General features: G+C 41.6%; 3 protein-coding genes across 3 annotated transcripts; 1 reads left to right on the forward strand and 2 right to left on the reverse strand.

The window, feature by feature from the left end:
• The first annotated feature begins 790 nt into the window (after positions 1-790).
• Positions 791-6,062, forward strand: plk1 (polo like kinase 1). Its single transcript, XM_022738219.1, has 11 exons — positions 791-1,456; positions 1,918-2,086; positions 2,420-2,564; positions 2,658-2,751; positions 2,879-3,104; positions 3,283-3,325; positions 3,545-3,642; positions 3,767-3,844; positions 4,448-4,602; positions 4,779-4,961; positions 5,107-6,062. Exons 1-11 carry the CDS (start codon positions 1,094-1,096, stop codon positions 5,299-5,301), a joined length of 1,749 nt encoding a protein of 582 aa, XP_022593940.1. The 5' UTR covers positions 791-1,093; the 3' UTR covers positions 5,302-6,062.
• Positions 6,063-7,046: 984 nt separating this feature from the next.
• palb2 (partner and localizer of BRCA2) lies at positions 7,047-15,907 on the reverse strand. Its single transcript, XM_022738060.1, has 14 exons — positions 15,883-15,907; positions 15,493-15,567; positions 15,131-15,190; positions 14,894-15,044; positions 14,022-14,287; positions 12,791-13,682; positions 10,547-12,054; positions 10,283-10,435; positions 9,735-9,817; positions 9,388-9,537; positions 9,184-9,300; positions 8,220-8,307; positions 7,941-8,137; positions 7,047-7,850 (listed from the first exon to the last, which is right to left on the reverse strand). The coding sequence occupies exons 2-14, from the start codon at positions 15,550-15,552 to the stop codon at positions 7,625-7,627; spliced, it is 3,951 nt and encodes a 1,316-aa protein (XP_022593781.1). The 5' UTR covers positions 15,553-15,567; positions 15,883-15,907; the 3' UTR covers positions 7,047-7,624.
• Positions 15,908-16,743: 836 nt separating this feature from the next.
• rdh8 (retinol dehydrogenase 8 (all-trans)) lies at positions 16,744-23,273 on the reverse strand. Its single transcript, XM_022738250.1, has 6 exons — positions 23,121-23,273; positions 19,519-19,680; positions 19,217-19,396; positions 18,887-18,980; positions 18,299-18,482; positions 16,744-18,171 (listed from the first exon to the last, which is right to left on the reverse strand). Exons 1-6 carry the CDS (start codon positions 23,224-23,226, stop codon positions 17,944-17,946), a joined length of 954 nt encoding a protein of 317 aa, XP_022593971.1. The 5' UTR covers positions 23,227-23,273; the 3' UTR covers positions 16,744-17,943.
• Positions 23,274-25,600: the final 2,327 nt, after the last annotated feature.

A 25,600-nucleotide genomic window follows, 5' to 3' on the forward strand; every position in this document is an offset into this window, starting at 1 on the left:
GTCTCCACATTCTGTGCAAAGTATTTTAGGAGCTATTGACACAGAATTGGTTCAGACCTGTGGCTACCTTTTTATACAGTCTATGGTGGTCACACAAAAGGTCCTTCTACAGGCCTTATATTCTCTTTTTATACCTTTCAAATGAGACTGCATTCAAAATGGTGTTAGAACAGTAACCTTTATATTTTGGGTAGGCCCAGTATCATTTTCAGGCTTGCACAGAGGGTATCTGGTAAAATGACTGCCATTCATTTTCCTGACTGATCAGCTAATCATTTCAGCTTATACTGTCCACTACTGATAACCAGTGGGCTAGAAACTCTACACTGCTCCTCAGAAAGAGATACATCCTTTCACTTTTGATCCTTTTGTTTGTTCTTGACTGAAATGTTAACCTAGGATGTTTTAGTCATACTTACACTGGGTATTGTACACAGTGCTGGTGTGCCATTGATTTGAGTAAATAATTTAAAATAATTTCCTCCTCAAACAGTAAATGACCACTAAATCCACAACATCAACTTGTACTCAACAACTGTTTGATTAAATCCCACTAGGACTACATTTCCCGTCAGTATTGCGTTTTAGGAACTCACGGGCAACAAGCGACAGCCTTTCAGCCAATCACATCGCAGAATATGACTTTCTCGGTTTGTGATTGGCTATTTTTGCACCGATCTTCCCACGATGCTTTGCTGCTCCGCCTTCGAATTCAAATCGAGTGGACCAATCAGAGAGCGCCGTAACGACCGAGGCAGCATTTTAAACTTGTACCAGAGACTGTTGTCAAAAGACAGGACGGGGCAACGCTGCAGCCACCGAGGGACAAGTCTGGCGATTAATTTCACGGCTAGCTCAGGTTATTTTTTTATATTGAGATTAATATGCACTAAATTTTTCCTGTTGAATCAAATGTTTGATTAACGTTCGCGTTCAAAGGTGGTTAACGTTAGTTTTGATTTGAATTCAGAGGTGTATGGGAGCCAGCTAGCTTCCAGGACTGAACAACATCGGTTGAGCTGTTTTCGACACTTCGACTGCTGAAGAATTTTAAACGTTTCTTTAAAGACACCGAGAAGCACTTTAGTCGAAAATGAGTGCAGGTATTCCGAAGCCGGCGAATCCGTCGGCCCATGTCGACCCCAAATCAGCTCCTCTCAAAGAAATCCCAGATGTTCTGGTGGACCCACGCACCATGAGGAGATACACGAGGGGAAGATTCCTTGGAAAAGGTGGTTTCGCCAAATGCTATGAAATCACAGATATGGAGACGAAGCAGGTTTTCGCCGGAAAAATCGTGCCCAAGTCCCTCATCCTGAAGCAGCACCAGAGGGAGAAGATGTCCTCGGAAATCGCCATTCACAAGAGCCTCGACCATGCGAACATTGTGGGGTTCCACGGGTTTTTCGAAGACGACGACTTTGTCTTTGTTGTCCTGGAAATCTGCAGGAGAAGGGTGAGTGTATATGGAAAATACGTGCTTTCTCTCCAGTGACCACATTTCTCAGGGCCAACGGTTATCACGGCGGTGTCTTCCGTTGTCTTCCCAGTCCGAGTGGAGGTAGCTAAAACGATAGGAAAAACCAAGTAAATTCTGAACAACACTTTTAAATAATGTATGTGCCATAAAGTCAACAATTAGATAAAAATTTTTCATTTTTGCTGAATTTGACCCCCTTTTATGTGCTGAGCTGGTCCCCTCCCAAATATCTGCATTGTATTCATTGTCCAGTCCATTCACTAACATTTTGGGTTTATTAAATCAAACTAGTTCACACTACATGCCTCTTTATTATTGCCATAGTGGCCTTACAGCAAGAAAGTGGGAGTTATAGACTTGGTCTGAAGTGATTTATTATAGTTTTCACTGCCTCAATGATATACCTATTAATCCAATAATTTTCTTTTCTATTTCAGTCCTTGTTGGAGCTGCACAAGCGTCGTAAGGCTGTGACTGAGCCAGAGGCTCGCTACTACATGACACAGCTGCTCAAGGGTGTCCAGTACCTGCACAACAACCGAGTCATCCACAGAGACCTGAAACTGGGCAACATCTTCCTCAATGATGACATGGAGGTCAAGATAGGTAAGTGTCACTGTTGGATTGCAAATAATGTAATTAAATCCAGTTCTCTTACAATGATGATGGTAATAAATACCAGAAACATTTACCAACACTCAAAAACGAACCTCCAGCGCAGTAACAAAGGATAGGACACACCCCAGCCCTCACATCAGACCTTTGTCACACTTCCTGGATGACTGGTTTCCACTGACTGGTGGAAAGATTTCTCATGAGAACTAAACACACAAATAAATCTTCAATTAGGATAAATTAACATTGTGTCCTGGAAATTTGCACAAAAACAAACTTTTTAGTCTGCTGCTTTACAAAAGCTTGTCTGCCTCTCCTCTCTAGGGGACTTTGGCCTGGCCACTAAGATCGAGTTTGATGGCGAGAGGAAGAAGACCTTGTGTGGAACACCCAACTACATTGCACCAGAAGTGCTTTGCAAGAAAGGCCACAGCTATGAAGTGGACGTCTGGTCGCTTGGGTGTATATTGTAAGTTTGGAAACACAAGCACACTCTGGAACAGCACTATTCCACATGATTCAGTCAGTTCAACCCCCCCCCCTCCAATCTGTGTTCTCTCAGGTACACTTTGTTGGTGGGTAAGCCCCCATTCGAGACCTCCTGTCTGAAGGAGACCTACAACCGCATCAAGAAAAACAACTACACTGTCCCCTGGGTAAGCTGAACTAACAAAGTACACAATCCTTTCAAAATAAAGTTTTTATATATATATATTTTTTTACACATTTATTTCCCCCACACTCATGACCTGTCATAACCTGAATTCACAACTCTCTCTGCAGCACATCAACCCGTCCGCATCTGCTCTCATCAAGCGGATGCTGCACGCTGATCCTGCTCAGAGGCCCACCATCGCTGAGCTGCAAACAGATGAGTTCTTCACATCCGGCTACATCCCCTTACGTCTGCCCACTACATGCCTCACTGTGCCCCCGCGGTTCTCCATCGCTCCCTCCACAGCTATGGAGCTCAGCCAGAGGCGCCCCCTGACTGCTATTAACAACAAGGGTAATGGTCCCAGTAGTACTTGACTTAAGACAAATTACCAAAGTAGTCTTCAGACTACAGATTAAAGTATGATGAAATGTTGGGTTGCACAGCTCTCCAGATAAGTGGTAATCAGTATCCCAATATAAAGGTCTGGGTTTTAATGACTTATTTTTTTGTTTTTTTTCCCTCTTTCCAGCTGGAACAGAGAAGGTGGACGTTAAGGATGAACCTGTTCAAAGGTGAGAGATGTTTGTACAATGTCTAGAAGTGCTCACTCTGAATCTGTCAAGCTTCAGCGAAAATACTTTCTCTCCCCTTCCCTTTTTGATTTAATTGGCTGTTATTTACTCTGGAATCTTCTGCTTTGTAGAAATTACATTTAAATAATTAAAACTTTAAATTACAGAGTCTTACACCACTATAATTTTCTTTCATTTTATGTTTTCATTTGTGTGTAGGGAGACTGAGGCGTCAGAATGCCACCTGAAAGACATGCTACAGCAGCTCAACAGTATCATTGCTGCCAAGCCCTCTGAGAAGGCACTCATACGCCAGGGTGAGTGTAGAGTCTTTGGTTTCACTGACGACTCTTTTTCATGTCAATGTTGCACACTTTAGTGGTTTGTACGATCTGTAGTACGACACTACATACAAGACATTTGTTCCATTCGTGTTTACAGAAGAGGCAGAGGATCCTGCATGTATCCCCATCTTCTGGATCAGCAAATGGGTCGACTACTCTGACAAATATGGACTAGGTAAGAAAAAAAAAACTGATTCCACATCCATCTGCCAGTGATGCTCACACTTTTCTAAACCTTTTTGTCATTCATCAAGTGAGACTGAACAAAAATTGTATTTTTCTGGTCAATCTGGTTCTTATGGACATTAATGTACACTAATTTGGAGTTTTTGGAAGATAGTTTTAGTAAATCACTAACATCACTTAAACTATAGCTGAGCTACCATGCATGATTTTAAAGCGACATCTTTGACCCAGGAGTTTGTAGATGCAACAGTTCGTTTGCAAATTCATCATTTGTCCTTAACATCTCTCATGAGCCTTTTTACACTAGCAGCATTTTACAGTTTGGTGTATATGCATACAGGTTGGACTGTTTATTTTGCAGCTTGAGCCCAACTGATAAATTGGCCAAGACAAGAAGTCTGTGTATATGCCGACCAATAAAAAGAAATGACAGTAATAAAATACAAAAGTTTCTGTATATGTAATGTAATGCGATTCCGTTGTTTGTCCACCAGAGAGCAATTGTATTGTTATGCAGTGGATGTTGACCATGAAATTCAGTGCTGCTGCATATTTCATGTTTTAAAAAAAGAATGTCACTTGTGTGTTTCAGGCTACCAGCTCTGTGACAACAGCGTGGGCGTGCTGTTCAACGATTACACTCGCCTGATCATGTACACCGACGGAGACAGTCTGCAGTACATCGACAAGACGGCGGCTGAATCCTACCTCAGCGTGCGCTCTTGCCCTGCTACCCTCAACAAGAAGGTCAGGAGTTTACTTATTTCTGCAAAGATGACCTCTAAACATTCTCAGGTTCATTTAGTGTGTGTGTGACATTACAGGAGCAACGCTGAAAATCACTTAATATCCTGCATTCTTTTTTTTGGAAGCTGTTCTTATTATGGTCTTCATTTTCATGTACTTGTTCTGTTTCCTTGTAGATAACACTGCTGAAATATTTCCGCAATTACATGAGTGAGCACCTGTTGAAGGCCGGTGCGAACATGGCACGGCGGGAAGGAGATGAGCTTGCCAGGCTGCCTTACCTCTCCCTCTGGTTCAGAACAAAGAGCGCCATCGTCCTGCACCTCACCAACGGCACCGTTCAGATCAACTTCTTCCAGGTGAGACGCGCACTGCATCATCTCCCAGACCACGGTGTCTTTTGAGTTTTCTCACATTAGCTGTTGAATACAATTTTTAGTTTTTCCTCATTTCATGATATGCATGAATCCTGAACCTACGTTTTCATTACCCCTCCTCTGCCAGGACCACACCAAGCTGATCCTGTGTCCGCTGATGGCCGCGGTGACCTACATCGACGAGAAGCGAGAATTCCGCACCTACAAGCTGTCTCTGCTGGAGGAGTTCGGTTGCAGTAAGGAGCTGTCCAGCCGCATCTGCTACGCCAAGCTCATGGTGCAGAAACTGCTGGACAGCAAACTCACCCCCGCTGCACACTAGACCACCTTTTCCCAAAGTCTTCAATCACAGTCTCTGTCTTTAATCACCGGCCACTTCTCCCTGGCTGTCGGCCTCTCTGAGGACGGGACAGACAATTAACTTCTCTATTTTATTGAAGAGTTGCAGTGTAATGATTTTTATGTCATCTTTGAGGCTTTGACATGTACCATGAAAATTAATCTTTTTTTTTTTTTCCCCCTGTCCTCTATTGTTTATAGAAACTCACTCAAGTCGTATCTTAATTGTCTTTGTGAAGTTTACTCTTGACAAACATGTTCCTGCTAAGATGGCTGGATCGCCGACAGCCTGGCACACGACAATGTTCAAATGAGTCTGTGAGGAAATGATGAATGTTCTGTGTTCCTCATGTTCGTCATCTTAAAGTTTTTAACGTTCTTCTTTGATTCCCTCTGCTTATGGTTTGTTTGCATTTGTTCATATATCTGTCTCACGCTTTAAAACCTAAAGCCAGAGTGGACAAATGTGTAGTGGGGGACTTGAGACTCGGACTGGCTGTGTGGATGCAAAAAGCTTCTCTGGTCTGCTTTTGTCTGTTTTTATCTGTGTTGTATGTAGAGAAATGGACCATGTCAATAAGTCTTCATCATGTACATTTTTCCTTTTTTAGTTTTACTCTTTCATAAAAGTCTATTTTAGATGTCTTTTTCAACAAGATGTACAAACTTGTACAGACTGCTGAACATGCATACGTGTTGTAAAGATGGTTTAATTTTACTCAAGTCTAAATAAAGATTCTCTTGAACAAGACAAAATATAGGTTTTTATTGTTTGTCACATTTACAGCTCGGAAGATAATGGTGCTTAACAAAATTTGAGCACCTACAAACTGGTTACTGGAAACTTTTGAGACTGAAAAATGTAGCTAATCTCATCTAATTTGTTGTTTTAATTTAAAGTTAACAAGTTTAAATAGTATGTACAAATGTTCAGAACTGACTGCAGATCTTCTGGTGTTTTGTCAAAGATGTGGTTCAGCCCACTTTGACCGCCGTGCTGAGGGACCTGTTTCACAGCAGACATGTTTGCTTGTAATAGCAGGCAAAGCACAGAGGGTGCTGATAACGTTATAAGTGCATTCCACGTAGGTGAGCTAACCTGGTGTTGTGCATGTTGACTTACCGCAACACTTGATGGAACTGAGTCATTGTTAATAACATTTATTTCTCCTGTGCTTTTCCTGCTACAGCAAGTCAAAGGGTCTATTGTGTGAAGAGTTTAGAAAAGATGAATCCAGTATGGAGAACCCTGCGTAACCAACTTTAAACATACGGCAACATTCTGTCTTTAGGTGATGATGTTGGACTCAAAACAAGCATGAGACAAGTTTGCTTCCTTACCTAGGGCAAAATAAATAATAGTTTCCTTTAATCATGAAGTGATGATTACACTTAAACACTCACCCAACAGGCTTATGCAAACCTACTCCACATTTCCACACTCAACTTCAGAGTGGGAGATAATTCAGTGCTGGAAGCCTGCACGAGTACATCCACTCTTACATAACTGTTTATGCTTTTGACAAATAAGAAAAAGCATTTCCAAACTCTTAATCCTCTTAAACGGAAAAAATTGCTATATAATGGTTTTGGACAACAATAGCAGTGTAAATATAGAGACACACACACACACACAAAAAAAATACTGAAAATAAACATCACTGAAACCACAGAAGTTTAATGTCAATTATAAAAAAAAAATTTTGGCAACACTTCTTTTTCTTTAAATATAACAAATATAATAACATGTAGGCAATTACGCAAAGAACAGTCAAAACAGCAAAGGTAATAAAACACAAGGTTGGTTTTCAGATTGGGGGTTACAGTGGTCTAAAAAGTGAAAATTCACCATCTAGTAGACATTGCCCCACAAAGAGGTTCAGTTAAGAGATATCCAGTGTGTGATACTGGTGTTCTAAAAACAACAAATCCAAAGGCTGGAGGCAATCCAGTATAATATAGCAGCACTCCAGCTTTAACAGTTCAGTCTTACCGAGGTTCTAAGTAAAGCTTAGATCAAGTGCGCCACTAACTTATGGGATATATTTAGTTTACAGTATATTAATCCCCATATTTTAGCAGTACTGTGGCCTGGAGACAATCCTGTCACTGAAAGTTATATTTTGTCAAACTGCAATGTCCGAGCCACAGAACCTCCTTGCGAAGCAAAACAAAACAGATGTTAAAATTTTTTAATGGTGTCTCTGAACTGAAGCCTTGTTAAAATCTTGATATAAACATTCATACAGTGACAGAAAGGCTTGATTTTTTTTAAGTTTGATTAAAGTCATCTAAGAGTCTATATTTTAGAGGCAGAGTGAAGTCAGACTGTAGCAGTGTAAAGTAACATCTCCGTTGTGATGGCCAGTAACCAGCGTGTCTCGTCCCCCCCAGCGAGCCAGCTGCCAGCCTTCGCTCTCAGGAGCCCACACCATCCTCGAGGCCCCCTGACGCCCGAGCTCCCACACACACACACAGCCGCTCTGACTCAGACCGACCACGCTGAACCTATTGACATCGGCTTCACACAGTCTGCAGAACACACAGAGGCAAATGGGAGTGTTAGGTACATTAACGTATATGTACAGAAACACACACCTCCTTCATCAGTCCTCATCTCACCTGCCAGACCAGGCTTTGGGTGGATACAGTCGAGTAGCCAGCACAGATTTGCTACTCAGAGGGTTAACGGCGACCAAGGAGAACAAGGCGGTCTTCTTCTTCTCCTCTTCTTTCTCCTGCTCTGAAAATATGGCCTCTTTTTCTTCTTCCTCCAGGGAGCTGAGCAACTGATGCTGCAGCAAGACAAATAACACTCCCTGTGCACCAACACAAAAACACACAGGGGTGAGACATTTACAGTGGCACAGGCAATAACACATGCAAAGCAAACAGACTTACATGATAGGAGTATCCTCTGAGACAGGCCGTGTGTGTAAAACCGTCTCCCAGGACGATTCTACGCAGCAGCTGTCCACTCTTTAAATTCCTGTAACAAACAAACAAAAAATAAGCATGTGAGCTCCATACTTGGATTTTAAAGACCTTTTACACAGCAGACCCTTCAGCATGTCACAGTGGGAAAAGCATGCGTGATTAATAACATTACAAATGAGTGCATTCCATTTAGTTATGCCAGTTCCACTTCCAATTAAAGTCTGAATCTCTATTCAAAGTCTTAAAAATGCCTTAAATCACATGTTATTTCTCTCAAAGAGGAACTGAAGACTGCTTCTGTTGATATATTCAACATTAAAAGTCAAGGATATTATATAATGTTTGAGTCCTATGGGCAGTTGAAGTAGATATTCTGATCAGAGTAGGGCTAATAACATCAAATTTGTTAATTAACTGACTGATACAGGATCACAGAGCCCTGGACTGTATCCCAGCATGCACGGGCAAAAGACAAAGAGACATGTTAGAGAGAGGTGGATACACATATACAGACAAACACATTCATCCCAATAAAGCTGTTGGCAAAATTAGACCCTAAATATGTGTCCAAAAGTCCCCAGTATTGTGTGAAGCTAGATAGATATTTATGTGATCATAGACTGCTTTAGTTTATGGGACTATAAACATCACACACTGTCAGTATAAACCAATATTTAACTGTATGCCTTTGTCTAAATTAAGTGGTAATCTTTTCTATAAAAGTTCTTCCTGGCTCGTGTCCTAGAGGCCTGGTGGTTTACTCTTCTCCCTCCCTCCCTCCCTCCCTCCCTCCTTTTCCTGCTTGTATCTTCACTCTGAACTGTTATCTGTTAACATGGCGTTTCACTGGCCACAAAGAAACACAAGTGTGTTGCTGAGATTAACTCTCCACTGGAATAAATTACTTCAATCCATCAATCTTGCTTACCAGACGAAGACACCTCCACCCTCATCTGTGCCAATCAGAGCATCAGAAAGTCCATCCACTGGCGCGAGGGCCCCGATACAAACACCAGGAGACACAAGAGGCTGACAGCTTGGCGTGCTGAGGAAGAAATTAGACACTGAGATACAGTAGGTTCTGCAATGGGAAAATAACCGAGAAAGAATAAACACAATAACTTTGGTTTACCTGCTGTTGTCTGACATATCAAACACCTGCAGGGTGGAACCTGTTGCTGAGTGGGAGGAGGTAACCACTCTGGACTTGGACACACCTACAACAGCCTGGACGACCCCCTCACATAGCAGCACTTGCATGAGGCTGGAGCACGACAGCAGCCTGTGCACATGGACAACACATATACACACAGTTAAGTTACTGAAACCCTGATGCTCTGCAAACCACAACAGCTGGTTTTCCCAAGAACAATTAATCCCATGTCCACTGAAAAATATCCTTAATCCAGCACAAGACTTAATTCCTGCACAGACAAATAACCCAGAATGTTAAAATACACATCAGAGAGTCATATTCACCTCACTTCTCTGATTTCCAGCTGACCCAGAGTCACAAACATCAGCCCAGCAGCATCCGGGACAGGAAACACATTGATCACTGGCTGTAAACACCAAAATAAATCCCTTCATGAAACATACATTATAGCTGCTTTAAAGATACCCTTTGTTACCATTGAGCAAAAGTGATGCTGTTTCTCACCAAAAACATATTGTGTATCTTTGAGGCCTAATAAAGTGTTAAATGCGCCATTAAACCTTTTCAGAGCCACATTTTGGAAGGATTTGAAACCTACAGTGTTTACACCCATGTTTATTTGCTAGCTGTTTCCCTCACTACAATCATCGGTATATTGCTTCATTTCTTGGCACATTACTGCCACCAAACGGTGATCGGTGGAATAACATGAAACCACTGGCAGGACTGTGTTACATCTACCACGTGCTTCCTTACAAGCATGAGATTCCTTGTGCATGAGATACAAACAAAAAGGCACAACTTGTAAAAGTAATGCTCCATAGCACAACTAGTCTACAGGGTACCTTTAAGACACACACAAAACACTCACGTCATTGAAGGTCCAGGTGTGTATTAAGCTCCAATCGGATGCTGAAGTCTGACTCCACAGACACACTGCCCATTTCCCTGCTGCTGCTACATACAAACCACCTGAGGGTCCAGGCAGACAGCATGTGTCCACCAGACAGCCTCCTGCTGGGGCCTGAACACACACACAATAATTTCCTCAGAAAGTGATTGTTTACTGTAATTCCAAATTGCAAACTCAAGCTAAGATTGAATTCTTAGTTGTAAGACAAGTAAAACTTTCTACCTTCAGCGTGTGCGCACATATCATCACGTGTTGCTCTGCAGTCTCCTCTGTTCTCGGGCACACCTGCCAACCCGTGCCCTGTGATTGGACGCTGGATGCAGTTGGACAGGTAGCCGGTTCAACCCTGTGACGCACACAATCAGCTGTATCTGACGGTTCTGATGGAGCCTGGTTCTGACTGGAGACCAAAGGCTGGCTGGGAGGGAGGGAGGGGATGGACGGACAGGGAGAGAGAGCCGGGGGAGATAGGGCCTGGGTTGACGGGCTGTGAGGAGGAGGCAGGGTGAGAGGTGGGGCAGAGGGAGAGGAGGTCAGGGGGAGGCCGGTAGCAACAGGGTGGGGGGTGAGTCCTAGGGAGGGTAGTGTGGGGCTGGCGAAGATAGCAGAGGAGGACAGATGTGGGGTTATGTCGGAGCAGGGTGCCGTGGCCAGAGGAGGGCTCAACAGGAGCTGAGAGTGGACTCTGTGGCGCGGTGAAGACTTATTCTGATTTTTATTTTCCACTGAACTGTCTCTGGGAGGACAAGTTGTGGGTTCAGAGGATTCCTTTGGATGTTTGGCAGGAGATTCCACATTCGGATGCTTCACAGGAGACTCTCCTGGAGCATCAATGACATTACACGTCCGTACAGCGGTGCAGCTGTTAGAAGGCTCCTCGGGTGTTTCCTGTAGATGGCAATCAAAGGAAAGAGCCTTGATGACAGCTTTGTCTGTGTGATCCTCCACAGGATGGACCACACCAGCACAGTCTGTGTGTTTTTCTGATGCAGGCTGTTTAAGTTCATTTGACTGCCCAACAACATTATCACTCACTTTGCCTGCAGGTCTGTCTGCAAAGTTCATGTGAGGCTGAGGTTTGATACGGTGGTCTATGGACGTGTCTGTGTTGCAGGCTGAGACGCTACTCTCACCACGACTATTCAAACTCACAGTATCTTGCTCTTCAGTTTGAGCTACACAGTCAGCAGCACGCTCTTGAACCACTGACACAGGTTCTGTTGAGCTGGTGTGAGTCTTTGCATGGAGGTTTTCAGTCTGCTGCTCTGCAGGGGTTTCTGTAATATCTCGGTTAGATTGCTCTTCAGCGAAGGACTGGCTTGCGAGCTTGTGGTTCATCATCAAGTTTTGGAAGTCTGCAGACTGTGTAGCAGCTTGTTTTCCTGCAGCTGGCTGCTCTGAATCTGTAATCGTGGGTGTGAGGCTGAGTGGGAGAGGAAGTGGCATCACTGGGTCACTGGTGCTGTAGCGAGGGTGAGAGTGGCGGTTGCTTCTACGAGTATTATAAGAGGGGGCTGTAAAATGTTCAACTCCTGATTCCAAAGCGACTTGGCGAAGCTTGTGTAACTTCAGGGAGGCAAACTGGTCATCAGGGAGATGAAAATCTTGGTGGATGTCAAAATTCATCAAGTTGCTGACCAGCAGGCCAGGGGACAGAGACGGCAGAGGAAGAAGAGAAGTTTGGGAAGGTGGAGAGGAAGGCAAGAGGAGAGATCGCCAGCTCGATGAACCTGAAGGATACGAGGTGAAAAAAAAGACAATGTGAGATGAAACAGATGGGTGACTGTGGCTTAAATCAGGGGTGACCCAACATAAACAATAAACTTCTTTGTAACTACTGTCAACTATCCTCCCCTTAAGGAACTAAAACCAACAATGAATTTTTCCACTGTTGTCTGTGCCACAGCCTGATATTATGCTTTTATTTACTCTTGTGCGCTGTAGAACTCCATTTTTAGTGAGTCCATAATTACACTGCTTCATTTTTAATTTAGGTGCCACAGCTGTCTAAGAGTCTGCAGATCAAGGCTCAGAAACAGCCTTCTTCACCAGGCTGTCGTTCAGTTACGTCTGCTAGCTACAAGACACAACTTTTGTAAAGTCCCTCTGCAGTGTTCACTATAATGTACAGCAGTTAAATTACCTCTTGACAAGATCTTACTTTGCACTATCATTGTTTTGCCTATGTTGCACTTAACTTTTCCAGTTATTTAGTGTACACTTTAAATATTTGAGAGGGCTTGGAATTATAAGACTATGTTTTGTTGTACGCAAGAATAACAACAATGAAGTTCAACTGAATTGACGAGCTGGAAAACTGATCCCAGTGTCAGCATTTGTAATAGTATATTACTGGATCCGAAACTAGAATTATGGTAAACTAATATTCTAATGTTAGCAAGCCCAACCTGCAAACGGTCTTTTCCATCTGTGTCTCTAACATTGACACACACATACAAGACTCACTTCTGCTCGTCTGTGTGGATGTGTTTGTCCTGCCACTGCTCTTCAGAAAGATGGGATAGACCTTCTCCACATGTCCAGAGGCAGCACTGCACTCAGCTCCATTAACCCCAGAGGAAGGCTGGGTAGCTGTGCTGTGGGTGGACACAGACTGGGGATCATCTGGCACAAGAACAGGTTCCCCGGGAGCGAGACAAGGCTTTGGTCCATCAGCTCCATGGAGAGACGGGGAGGAAGAGACCGGGATGCTGGCGGGCTGGTTATCATCTGAGGTTTGTTCAAAGACTGTTTGATGGGTGTCTAAACTAAGAGGGGACCATGGGGTCTGGCTTCTTCCTCTGCCCCTGCCCCTGCCCCTGCCCCTGCCTCTTTTTCTCCTCCTTCCTCTCCCTGGACGAGTGGTGCTGACAGCAGGGGATGAGAAAGCATCCACATTAGTCTGACTGGGAGAGTTTATATTTGAAATCTCGCTGGAGCTCTCACTGTTGCCAGTAAGGTCGGTAGATGCATCAACAGTCTGCATCTGTGATGATTTATAAGGATCTATAGATGCAGCTGTCAGAGAGGAGAAATCTGTCTCAGTGTGCTGATCTGAACATTCATTGGTGAGTGTGTGCCTGTTCAATCCTCTGCCACGGCCACGGCCCCGGCTCCTGCGATGTCGTCCCATGCTCAGCTGGGACAATATGATGGCCTGCATATCAGGCTGACTCTGTGAAATTGTCATACGCCTTGTGGTTCGGACATAGTACTCCACTGGGAAAAGCAGTCCCTCCACTAGAGTACAGGAGTCCAAGAGACCCCCAGTCTTTTCTTCTTTTATTTCCGTAGTGTTATCATGCCCTTTTTCATTTTCAATTTTCTCTGCTGCATTTTGCTCGTCTTTATTTCTGTTCTGTTCACAAAGCGTTATTTCTCTCTGTCCTCTTCCTTTCTCACCATTGTCTCCTCCCTCTGTCTCATTTCCTCTTTCACTCAGTGTACAATCTTGTCCCCTTTCTTCAGTCTGTTTAGCAGAGTTTGTACAACTCAACAGCAAAGAGGTTGCATCTGATTCATTTTTCTCTTCAGCTCTCAACTCACTTTCTTTTCCCTTTTGTTCATGATCTCCTTGCATCTCCTTTCCCTCCATATCTCCTGTTTCAGTGTTTGCATGTGTGTTCCAGTGTGTAAGCAGCAGAGAGGGAGACTCAGACTCTGAGGCAGAAAATGGCTCTTCATTTTCATTCACAACCTCTGTTCCCTCAGACTTGGTTTTCTCCTCCACCCTTTCACTCTGCTCCTGTCCTTCTTGACTGCTGTCTGTGATCCTGCCAGTCTCAGCACTCCTCCTTTCCCACCGCAGGCGGCTGCGCCGAGACCTGAGGCGCAGGGCAGGACTGGGTCTGTGACCTCTACCTGAGTCATGGCTGGGATCTGGGGTTTGCGGGCAGGCAGCATCAGAGGGGAGCAGGAACCTGATCACCTGGCTCCTCCTGAAGTTATCAGAATCTTCGAGACCTGGTAAAACATCAGTAAATCTGTGAATTTCAATATGCTCTTTTAATGCATTCAAAACATTATCTACTTCTCAGAGCAATGACTGTGTAACCTCAACCATATGAAAAGATGTTTGCTGTTTTGGGATGGACAGGCAAGGAAGTAATGTATGTGTATAGGATAGAGGAAGAAAAACTGCCATAAACACATACAGGTCCATATATATCAATGCGTATGTGCACATTTAAATCCAGTTACAAATATATTGTTTCTTTCCTGGTCCAATTAAAAAGATTAACTTCCATCTCTCACATCGAGGCAGTAACTACAGGCTTTGGATCAACAATGAATGACTTTACAGTATAACTAAAATAGCCATATCCATATTGCACATAGGGTTATATGATTCTATATGTTTTAACATATGCAGATATTTACAAATGCGCTTTGGCAAAAACCCACTTCATGTAACACTTTTAGATATTTTACAGCATACATGCCTGTCTAACAGTAATTGTAGATATATACTGCGAATATATACCGTGGAAAATATTAACTACTGTATCCGTACTTTGCATCTGATTAGGATAGACTCACCCTCAGTCTGTCCCTGGCACTGGAGCACACCTTGGGCTGTGGCATTGGCAGTGTTCACTGTCAATGACGATGGGTTGTGACATGGGTTAGATGTCACCTCTGGGTCCCTCTGGTCCTGGTGGTTCTGCTGTGTGATCCTGCTCCTCACATGTCTACGCACTGCTTCCAAACGCTCAGCACGCTGTGAACCGATCAACATGTGAAGTAGACAAAGGATTTTCTAATTTTAACTTTTAAAAGAAAAAAGCAAATGAGAATATTTCTTACCTGTAGTTTCTCGGCTGTTCTGAGATATTCCCTTTGTAAAAGTACCAACTTCCTGCGTAGCTGAATGAGGAAAATATCAGAGGAGACAGAACTAGGTTCATGGTAGCACTTTATGTGTAACAGCAATATGTAGACAAATGTAAACAGTGGGGAAAAGTAACTAAGTACATTTATTCAAGTTCTGTACAATGAGTTTACTGTAGCTATTTTAAGTGTAATTCAAAGAAAATATTTTTGTACTTTGAAGTTAAATTTTGAATGCAGTACATTTACTTGTCAGAGAGTGTTTCTACACTGTGGCAATGTTATCTTTACTTAAGTATATGATGTGAGTACTTCTTCCACCACTGAATGGATATTACCTTCTCCTTGTCATCATAGTGCAGTGTAGTCTTCAGCTCTTCCTCCACATTGCTCTCCATACTGTTCACTCGGCCCTGACACACGAATATAAGTTACATGTAGCTATAGCACGGCTAACCTGGCATTAGTTTAGATATATTTAATATTAATTATTGATGTAATATTTAAGTTATGATGTAATTCTTTAGTTTACCGGCCAGTTTACCTAAACCGCAGGGCTAACGGTAAAGTTCGACTGTAACGTAAGATTAGCTAATTTTAGTAACCGAATAATACATTAACGTTAAGGATCAACAGCAAATGTTCAGGCTGTCTACACACAAATTCTGCGACTTTGTTATAATGACATGATATAATGATATTAATGTTAATGTTTAAGGCACACTTACTCTGACTCCGCTGGCTGGTCCATGGAGTTTATTTTGATGTTCGATCACACGGGTATCGATTTAGTTCTAATTTCCCGCGACTCCTTCAGCAGACGTGAGCAGTGGAGTTCCGACGACTCGATCAGCCGGAGGAAGGAGGTAAATTTGTTTGCTTTTACTTACTGAAATGCATTTAAGTTTAGTTTCGTATTTACTACAAAAAGTCTACAAAAGTCACTCCTACATTACTTTCACACATAAAACGTACTGGAAATTGCAAGTTATAATGGGTGACATTTGACTATTTTATCGTTTCAAACTGATATTAACCGTTAAACCTGTCGCATAAATTCAAACAAGCTAAGGTTAGCTTAATATTTTTTTACCAAGCTAACTTCTAAGAAAAACCCAGGCCGCCTCGAAAGTATCATAAATATAATTAAAAGGAAACTGGAAACCATATCTGGATATCTGGAAACCACATATAGATACTTTAGTATATACTGTTTGTTTGTCACTTTTGGGAATGAGAAACCCAAGAAATGTCCCTATAATCAATAATTTTAACAATTGTTTGACAACGTACTCTCACTGAGCACTTAATTAAGTACACCTGGCAGCAGGTGTACCTGCAGATAACGGTCAGGAGCTTTAGTTACTTCATGTCATTACAGTTTGTTCACCAGATAGCACTAACTCACATATAGTCAAAATTCTTTAAACTTTACAGAAATTTATGGGATCCTTATTAAAATGTTTGTTTATATGCTTGTGTAAAAAATTTTCAAAATCTGAAATTTTAAACTCCTGATGAAGGAGTTTTCAGGACACATTGATTTCTTAAACAGAAGTATTTATTACAGCTTCATGTGCATCAAGGAGATAGGCAATGGACAATTACAAACATTAACAGGTTAAGTACTGTAGTGCCATCCCAAACCTGAAGCTGTCCCATGCAACAGGTATATATAAACCCACACAAGCACATACATCAGTCCTAAACAATGAATTACATTCACCTAAGTCACATTCTACAAGGAATCTCAAGGAAGACAGTTTGTCTCTTAGCTGAAGGGCTCTTGTATAACTAGACCCCCCCAGACCCCCTTCTCAGTCCATGATATCATTACGACCTTGATTACTACGACAACAGCTACCATCGGTGACTGCAAGAGTTTGACGTTATCCATGTGTTTTCGCATCCATCCTAGATACAGAAAGTAAACTATTACTAATTAAAGACCTAAAAGGTTAGAAACAAAAAGATTCCTTTACAGATACGATACTCAGAAATTGAGAATTGGTCAGGCTATAATGTTAACCTGAGAGAAATGACAGAGACACTGTCAAGTAAGAGTCTTCTACAGGAAAGGAAATGAGGACACTTGTGTGTGCAGCTAATGAAACAGTTATCATAATCATGAGTAATGAGAATGCAACCACAAATTTGTGAAAACCATCAGAAGCACCAACACAGCTCCTGAAAGGTATAAATTACAATTTTAATGCCAAAACAGTCGTACCAATACATTAACAGTATTTGAAAAATGTGTAAATAGATGCAAATACATAGGCTACAAATTGAACAAGTTGTATACCTATCACTCTGAACCAAAACAGTCTGATTTGGGTAAAATAATGAAATCAGGCTGCAGAATGTTGTCTCATTGGTGCAAATCTTATTTGGCACTCTGGGTTGGCTACAATAGATTTGAAAACTGTTATTGTATTTCAGCTCATGTGGACATAGGTGTTGTATTTTATACATTCATAAGCCACAGTTTTATACAGAAATAAGAATATAGAGAAGATTGCTCAGTACAATACAGACTGCATATATAAAGCACGAAATATGGCAGGTCACAAAACTCTTTGAAATTGTTGGATGGATTTGTTAATGGATTTTTTTCTTTATTTGTAACAAAGTGACTTTTGCTACTTGACCTCGGGCAGGTGCTGTATTATGTATTATGTATTATGCATTATATGTTTTTCGTGATCTTCTGACAGCCTAAGTAGAGGTGTTTATTCTGGTCTATAAACTCAGAGTGTTTGTGTTATTCACACTGGTGTACAGAGTTTTTAATTTGGTGAAATTGTCCTGCTCCTCAGACATCCACAGGTGAGGTACTTCATAGCGGTCATGCTGATGTGCATGAGAGAGCCGAGGTTGAAGAGCATGTGGTAGAAGGCATGGACAGACAGGCCTCCAGTTTCATCAGCGTATTTCAATGCTACAATAGGCGTGTACATAGGGTTGGTCAGGTTACGGAAACGTGGTCTGCTTGCTTCAATCACTTTCTTGGTGCACTGCAGAAAGTGGGAGGATGGACAAGAAAGACACAAGATTTGCAGTCAGACGTACAGGATTAATCACTGGTGCAGACAAACAGATGAGGCACAGTAAAGCTGAGTCACAGGCTGCTGGAGAACTTACTCTGGCGATGTCATCAGGTGTTTGTCCCAGTACCTCAAAGATGTCAAGAGAAGAAGGAAGGTAGACGTTCTTGAAGTAATGCACTGTGTCAGGATCAGCCCCAGGACACTCCCTCTGTTTCACTTCCTGAATCATCTTTGCCTCAAATTCTGTATGCACTGGACCCGGCTCAATCAATGACAATCTGAGGAAAGAGACACTGGAGCTCAACAACACAGCATGGTCAGATGGAGGAATAGTTCTGTGGGCGAATGGGTAATACTAGTGCTGACATCATTAATTGATTGATCAGGTGAGAACATATCAATCAAATAAAATTTCAATGATTAATTAATCTATTAACAGCAGTCCATGAAAATTTCCACCCAAGGCTACAAGAGTCGGTGGTAATACGTTACTAGTTTTTTAAATTTAACTAATAAAAATGATAAGCGTTTTATAGGTTACAGATAGAGAAAAGCAATGACCATCAAAATTTAAATTTCCCCATTGCTCTGTTTTATGAACAAATACCTGAAAAACTATGACCCATGAGCCTCACACCTGCTCTTTGTTGATAATGATGGGAATAGCATTAGTGAAACTCACGTGACGTTAAACTTTAAGAGTTGCACAGCCAAACTCTCACAGAAGCCCTCCATGGCAAACTTGGATGCTGCATACACGTCATTAAACACCACACCTGCAGAGACAAAATTTAAAAAATTTAATTCTACTTCCAGACAATATGAATAAAGACATACAGTTGTTCTCCGTTAGACTTCCTTCACATCCACCCCCTCTACCATCTGTCCATCATCCACCCATCAATCCATCAAACTGAAGCAGAGAGGCCTGTTATTTCTCCCTTTACCATTTAACGCCCCATCCCGCCTCCTCCCCATTTACTCATCCCATCACACCTGTGTCTCTGTTTACCTTGCAATCCCATCACGCTGCTGACCACAATGATGTGTCCTCCTCTTCTTTTCTTCATATCAGGCATCACCTCCTTTATCATACGGATCACTCCAAACACATTGGTCTCAAACACTTTCTTCATCTCTTCCATGGGGATGCTCTCCACAGGACCCACCAGGCCAATACCTGCATTATTGACTGGTCAGGAGAAGAAGAAGGAAAAGAAGAAGACAAGGAAGGCAGGGTGCAGTCAGTATGAATTTTAGTGATTGTAACAATCCAAGGTACAGGGTGTTGAGGGTGCATTCACTTTTACTTACTAAGGACATCCACGTGTCGATCTTTGATGCCATTGATACACTGTTTGACGGACTCATCGCTGCAGACATCAAGTACAGCCAGAGAAAGAGTTTTCCCATACGCATCCCCGGCAGCTTCTACTAGCTTATCTTTACGTTTCAGATCACGCATCGTGGCAATGACTGTGGGCAGTTGGTAGACAAGGGAAAGTAAATCACAGAGCTGAGAAGTTTGATATTGTAGATATAGATCATTTAATATTTATACATTATACTGTATTGTCTTGACTTATGCTGGGATTTGCTTTGGCAACACTTTCTGTCCGGCCTGTAAAAACATGCTGATGTGAGCTGAAAAATCATTATATTAATCAGACATGTAAATGGAGTAGAGTAAAGCTTTAAAGGAAGCTGAAGTGGGGGCTTAATACTCTTATGTCAGCTAGTCTCCATTCAGACCAAATTCCTGTTCCAACAGGAGATGTTCACTGTATCGGGGGCAGTGATTAAATCATCACACTTGCTCAGCAACTACTGTCAAACAAAATCCCCTTGAGCAAGGCACCAATCCAAAAACTTCACTATTTGTGGTTTTGCATAGACACCTTCAGTGAAAAGAGCGGCACCTCCACAATGGCTTGAAACCACAAATTTGTTTAAATGTTTTAATCCCAAATGTATTTTCTTCGAGTCATCTTGACCTGCACTCCTCTTTTTACCAGTGCTGTTTGCCAAGAGCCATGTGTGTAATTGTGCTCCCTCTGTTTCTATGGGCAGCTTCCAAGTGTAAGTTTAAATGGATGTAACACTCCTTCTCTACTTAAACTTGAGCACTATGCCTCCAGGCTGCTGTTGTAAATGATTATGTGATTAGGCATCGTGCCCAGGTAAACGCAGTTACATAAAGACTATCTGTGGTATCATACTTGGAGCCTCACACAAGATACACACATGCACACGGGTATAATGATATGTTGAATAGACTCGTGTCATGATACGTGTGTATTACTTGTTTAAGAAGTTAAGGCAGGTGCACAATGCTCTTTTGAATCCTGCTGCAGCATCAATACATGTTCTGTCTGTGCACACATTTATATGTTTTCCGTCCTGAGTGATCCTGTCTTTGTGTTCAATTATTGTCGTAGGAATGAAGGAAAAGAAAGGAGTAACGGTCATGGACAGCTGGGAAGGACGTGTGACAAAAAATTTGTCAACAAAGCAAAGAATAGTAGGTGAAAACAGAGAGTGAAGTACTATAAGGAAACTGTTCACAAACATCCCTTTCCTGAGTCAAACTGTTGAACACATTGAGTAAATTTCTGAAAGAACACAACAGTGGAAAAAGCAGCACTAAAGATAGTCATTCGAGTAAAGACAACCTTAAGCAGCCTTAATATAGACTTTGTGGTCATTACTAGTCCTGTTACAGAAACCAGTTTACATATCAGCATTAACGTCTTGCCATGGTGCTCATGTCACCTGCCTGCTCCAGGAATAGCCCTTGCCAGCCTGTCATCCACAATGAAGCTCTACAAGCCAGGCCATAATAAGCCTAACCGAGGCTGTGCCGTGGCTTTAGCCATTGTCTGGTGTCTTAAGAGTGACCTAAGGTTAAGTTGGGATCAGAGACATAACTATGTGTTGGGAGGTACAGTGAGGTCAGAGCTTTATCTTATGCTAGAAAAGTGCAGTTCAGACCTCAATGATTCATAAACGCTCAGTATTTTGAGCATAATCAACATCTCCTCCACCGATGGCTGCACATCCATGGTATATTTTACATAATCACTGACAATTTTCAAATACATGCTATAGAGTTTGAGATTTTTTATGTATTTTTCTGACTGATAGAGGAAGCCATTGTTTGAAGCTATCATTTCCCATTAGTTTCCATATGGCATGAAAGTCAGTCAGTAGACGAGTGAAAGTTGCTTGAGTTTTCAAGTCTGCTCTAATTTTTATCAACATTAGATCATTCATTCTGCATTGTCATTGTACGATAATGCAGTAGTGTAGATTGAATTTGAAAAATCTGCACTGCTTTACCTCATAATACAATACAACAGGAAAACAAATGGAAACTAATGGATATGTGGGACAGTAGAACAAATACATTCAACTTTCCAAAAAATGGTTAGCTGTGATGTAAAGTGTATAAGTGATTTGAGTCGACCACAAGCAGTTGGAAAAACTGGGTAAAGAATGCGAGAGGATTGGTGTTAGGCTTAGATCTCAGTATGAAAGTAAATAAGCCCATATGTCACTTGACTTGGTCCTTCCTTTTGTCACCATCATTATAGTTTACTTTATGTTGGGAAATATGAAACACATACGTAAAGGTTGTTATATAAGGAATACAAACTATATGATATGGTGTTTTTTAATATTAAAGAGAGACTGTGTGTACCTTAAATCTGTTTGGAGGAGGATTTAAATTTGGGTGTTACAGACAGGTTGTGGGAGCAGGCCTCTGGAGGAGTACACACAGCCTCATTTTGAATTAGTCATTGTCTGATACTGCATTGACTTAATTTGTGTGGTTAAACTTGGCAAACTGTTTTAAATATTGACTCTATTTGTGACTGGTGTAAGCTGCTTCTCGCCTTCCTAACACGTCTTTCATAAAGTGTTTAGTATTAGAGATCTGTTTTCCAGACGTGAGATATTTTTGTGTAAGTGACACAACCTGATTAATTGATTGCATTAGTCTACAACTTTTGTAACTCTATTAGTGTCTTGGCCAATGTATGCAGTCTCATTTTATGGCTGAGAGAAGTGATGCTGCAGTTACAGAATCTAAAGAATGTTCTTAATTATATGGCTTTCCTTGATTATAATACTTTCCTATGAAAACCTGTTGAAAGTCCCTGATTGCATGTCGATCAGATGTCCAGGTTCTATATTTGTCTTGAAAGTATTTGAAGCTAAAAAACAATAAAGCAGAAAAAACAAAGCTTTGAGTTTGTTCCCGTCTCCATTAATCAATTTATTCTAGTTTATTTTCTAGGATCTCAAAGTTTTATTATTGATTCTAGATTACATCTAAATGTATTCCTCATTGACTGTAAAGTGGTTCATATTTGAAATATCTAAGCCACTGTCATTTCACTCATCCTTTGATGGAAACGGTTGATTAAACAACCATGTGGATTATATAACACTGTTATGTCAGCTACTCTCCAGTCTTGATGTAAGCATCTTATGTGTAAACAGTATGGCTGAAGTACAAGGGATGTAAAGACTTTAACAAATTATGTGGAATTCCATTCAAGTAAAGCTGTTATTAGTAGAAGTTGCATTATTTTATTTAGCAATTTATTGACTTATTGAACAATTTTCCTTCTCTGTATGCTTTAATAACACCAAGGTAACCTATTTACATGCTATGCTAATTGAAATTGCAATTAAATATCGATTCACTCACTCTCTCTCTCTCTCTCTCTCTCTCTCTCTCTCTCTCTCTCTCTCTCTCTCTCTCTCTCTCTCTCTCTCTCTCTCTCTCTCTCTCTCTCTCTCTCTCTCTCTCTCTCTCTCTCTCTCTCTCTCTCTCTCTCTCTCTCTCTCTCTCTCTCTCTCTCTCTCTCTCTCTCACACACACACACACACACACAGAGTGCACCTACCGTGATAACGCTTCTGTTCATCCTTCGCCAGCATCACAGCCATCCTCAGGCCGATACCGGAGGAGCAGCCAGTGATCAGCACCACTTTCTGTCCGGGACTCGCCATGGCTCCACTGCCTCTCTGCTCTGTTATCAGACTGAAGTACCAGCAGACGACCAGCTCTGTGGGATGAGTGGAGAGCTGAGGTGAGAGCCACTATAAGAGGATAAGGGAGAGAGAAAGAGAGTGTCACATGGATAGAGCGCACAGCCACAGCGCTGATCAGATTATCTAAGGGGTCAGTCAGTATTAGTATTCAACTCATTTTATTCCATAACTGAAAAATACCCATCATGCATCACTGCAAAAGTCGATAAACCTTCTATCTCTCAGTAAAGTTTGTTTTCTGTGAAACATAGAACTTTAATTTTTTTAAAACAAATAAATAAGAAACCATTTGAAGTTGCATATCAGTATGTTGAAATCAGCGCCTGTAAGCCAAACCTGTAAAGAGGTTTGGCGCCACCCAGTGGTCAATATGATTATTTCTTCAAATGAGTCCACTGTAACTGAATGAGTCGCCTTGGCCTGGTGTTCCAAGCCTGGCGTCATCATACACAAAGATGCATGTGAATGTTTTTTTGTTTTTTTTGTCAGTGTCAGAAAAGTTCTGGTTTTGACTGATAGAATTGATGAAACAAACACTACACACAACAAGCATACACACACACGAACACATACACACACACACACACACACACACACACACGCGCACACACACACTTGAAAGCAAAAGTAAAGCTGACAGTCATAAATTAAAGACAACCTACCTGAAGCGTGAGGTAGGGCTATTTGGAAATATGCCTGTAATCTATTTTCTTCTTGTTCTTAAAAAAATGAGTATGTATGAGTGCCAGGATGCAATTTACTTCAGTTAATACCAAAATATGAACTTCTTAAAATTATTGCACACTACATTTACATGTATTTTAAATATACGACATATTTACATTTAACCACCTGAGGAATATGGCAAGTGTTCTCTCCAGTATATTCACAAAAACACAGAGTATTTTTTATATCTGTTCGTTAGTAACAGGCTGGAAAACACTTACACTTTTGCTCTCATCCTGACATAAAGACAATGCAGGGCGATGGTAATTTTTACAAAATGCTGCAGCAAGACAGCAGCAAATTATACTAAGAACAGTTATACCTTCCCAATACTGAAATAACACTGTTAAATCACACCTACACTTTTAATCTAGCCCTCTCCTTAATGTGCACATTTCAGAATTTGTCATTTATTAATACACAGTAAAATGTGCCAAAATAGTTTTTTACGAATACATACATGGTTACATGGCACATTTTGTTTTATCTTAAATTATTTATGTCATTTTAAATCCATTTTCTATAATTTACTTGGATTAAACATCCTAATTTGCTCTGTTGTCCATTTTCAAGTACATTTTGTTGCATTTTTATGTTTAAAATATGTTTAAGGTAGCCTACTATATAACTATATTTAGATTTGATTAGATTTTACAGTTTCATTTGGTCCTGATACAGTCCTTTTATTTTAGGCTACAAGTGATCTAACTGTCTAGATAATACAGTCAAATGTAGATGGACGCTGGAGCAGGACAAGGGAGACCTTAGGCTCATATAGGTATTCATGGAAATGTATGCATGTGTGTGCATGTACTGAGCTCAGATTCATCCCTTTTCAGCCGTAAACTTCTCCTAACAACTCCTTAAAGGTTTCTGATACCTCCCAGTGAGCTTCTGGCTTCTTTTGACTTTTCCACATTAGAGATAAAGAAAGATGAAGCCTTGAAATAGAGGGCAAGGAGTACATTTTGGTTTTTATTGTGCCTATAGGACGAATATGGTGTGTGTGTTTGAAGAGACTGGAGTGGGCAAAGACAGACAGGCACTGGAATTTGGAATCTGCAGCAGCATATTTTTATTAGTTGGGCAGCACCGTTGTCCTGTCCTAGCATGCTTTGTGTGTGTGCGCGTGTTTGTGCCTGAGAGAGAGGGAGAGCAGAAAATGAAATGCGGCACAAGCCTTCATTGTTCATGTTGGATGTTTTGTATTAGGTCCTACAGAGAGAAACTTTGCTTTATATTCAAGTCATTGAAACTTATTGGAAATGTGCGCGGGCGCACATGTGCACATATGTGTGTGACAGCTGTATAATTTGTACGAACCAGGACGTGCGTGCAAATAAGTGCCCGTGCGCGCATCAAAGAGAGAGAGAGAGAGAGAGAGAGAGAGAGAGAGACACCATAGTTCCTTAAATCATTCAGATAATAATGATGCAAATAATGACACACGCAGTAATTATGTTTCTGCACAGCTCCACGAGCCTCAGGAGTCTCCGGGGAGGGAGGGGTCACCCCGGGGAGGAGGAGAGGGGAGGCAGGGAGGGAGGAGGGGAGAGAAAGTGAGGAAAGTTCTTTGAGGGTGAAGGAAGAAAGACCATCCGAGATT

This window comes from Seriola dumerili, unplaced genomic scaffold (genome assembly GCF_002260705.1).
Source record: "Seriola dumerili isolate Sdu_G_001 unplaced genomic scaffold, Sdu_1.0 BDQW01000035.1, whole genome shotgun sequence".
Taxonomy (NCBI): Eukaryota; Metazoa; Chordata; class Actinopteri; order Carangiformes; family Carangidae; genus Seriola; species Seriola dumerili.

What these genes read in the sequence shown, in the direction of transcription:
- palb2 (XM_022738060.1), bottom strand. Translation starts at nt 15,552, where the DNA reads ATGGAGAGCAATGTGGAGGAAGAGCTGAAGACTACACTGCACTATGAT. An exon ending in ATCCACACAGACGAGCAGAA is followed by an intron (nt 12,055 to 12,790) that starts GTGAGTCTTGTA and finishes CGTATCCTTCAG; the next exon opens with GTTCATCGAGCTGGCGATCT. An exon ending in ACACCTGGACCTTCAATGAC is followed by an intron (nt 9,818 to 10,282) that starts GTGAGTGTTTTG and finishes TGGTGTTTACAG; the next exon opens with CCAGTGATCAATGTGTTTCC.
- plk1 (XM_022738219.1), top strand. Translation starts at nt 1,094, where the DNA reads ATGAGTGCAGGTATTCCGAAGCCGGCGAATCCGTCGGCCCATGTCGAC. An exon ending in GACTGCTATTAACAACAAGG is followed by an intron (nt 3,105 to 3,282) that starts GTAATGGTCCCA and finishes CCCTCTTTCCAG; the next exon opens with CTGGAACAGAGAAGGTGGAC. An exon ending in TTCAGATCAACTTCTTCCAG is followed by an intron (nt 4,962 to 5,106) that starts GTGAGACGCGCA and finishes CTCCTCTGCCAG; the next exon opens with GACCACACCAAGCTGATCCT.
- rdh8 (XM_022738250.1), bottom strand. Translation starts at nt 23,226, where the DNA reads ATGGCGAGTCCCGGACAGAAAGTGGTGCTGATCACTGGCTGCTCCTCC. An exon ending in CAGCGTGATGGGATTGCAAG is followed by an intron (nt 18,981 to 19,216) that starts GTAAACAGAGAC and finishes TTGTCTCTGCAG; the next exon opens with GTGTGGTGTTTAATGACGTG. An exon ending in CTCTTAAAGTTTAACGTCAC is followed by an intron (nt 18,483 to 18,886) that starts GTGAGTTTCACT and finishes CTCTTTCCTCAG; the next exon opens with ATTGTCATTGATTGAGCCGG.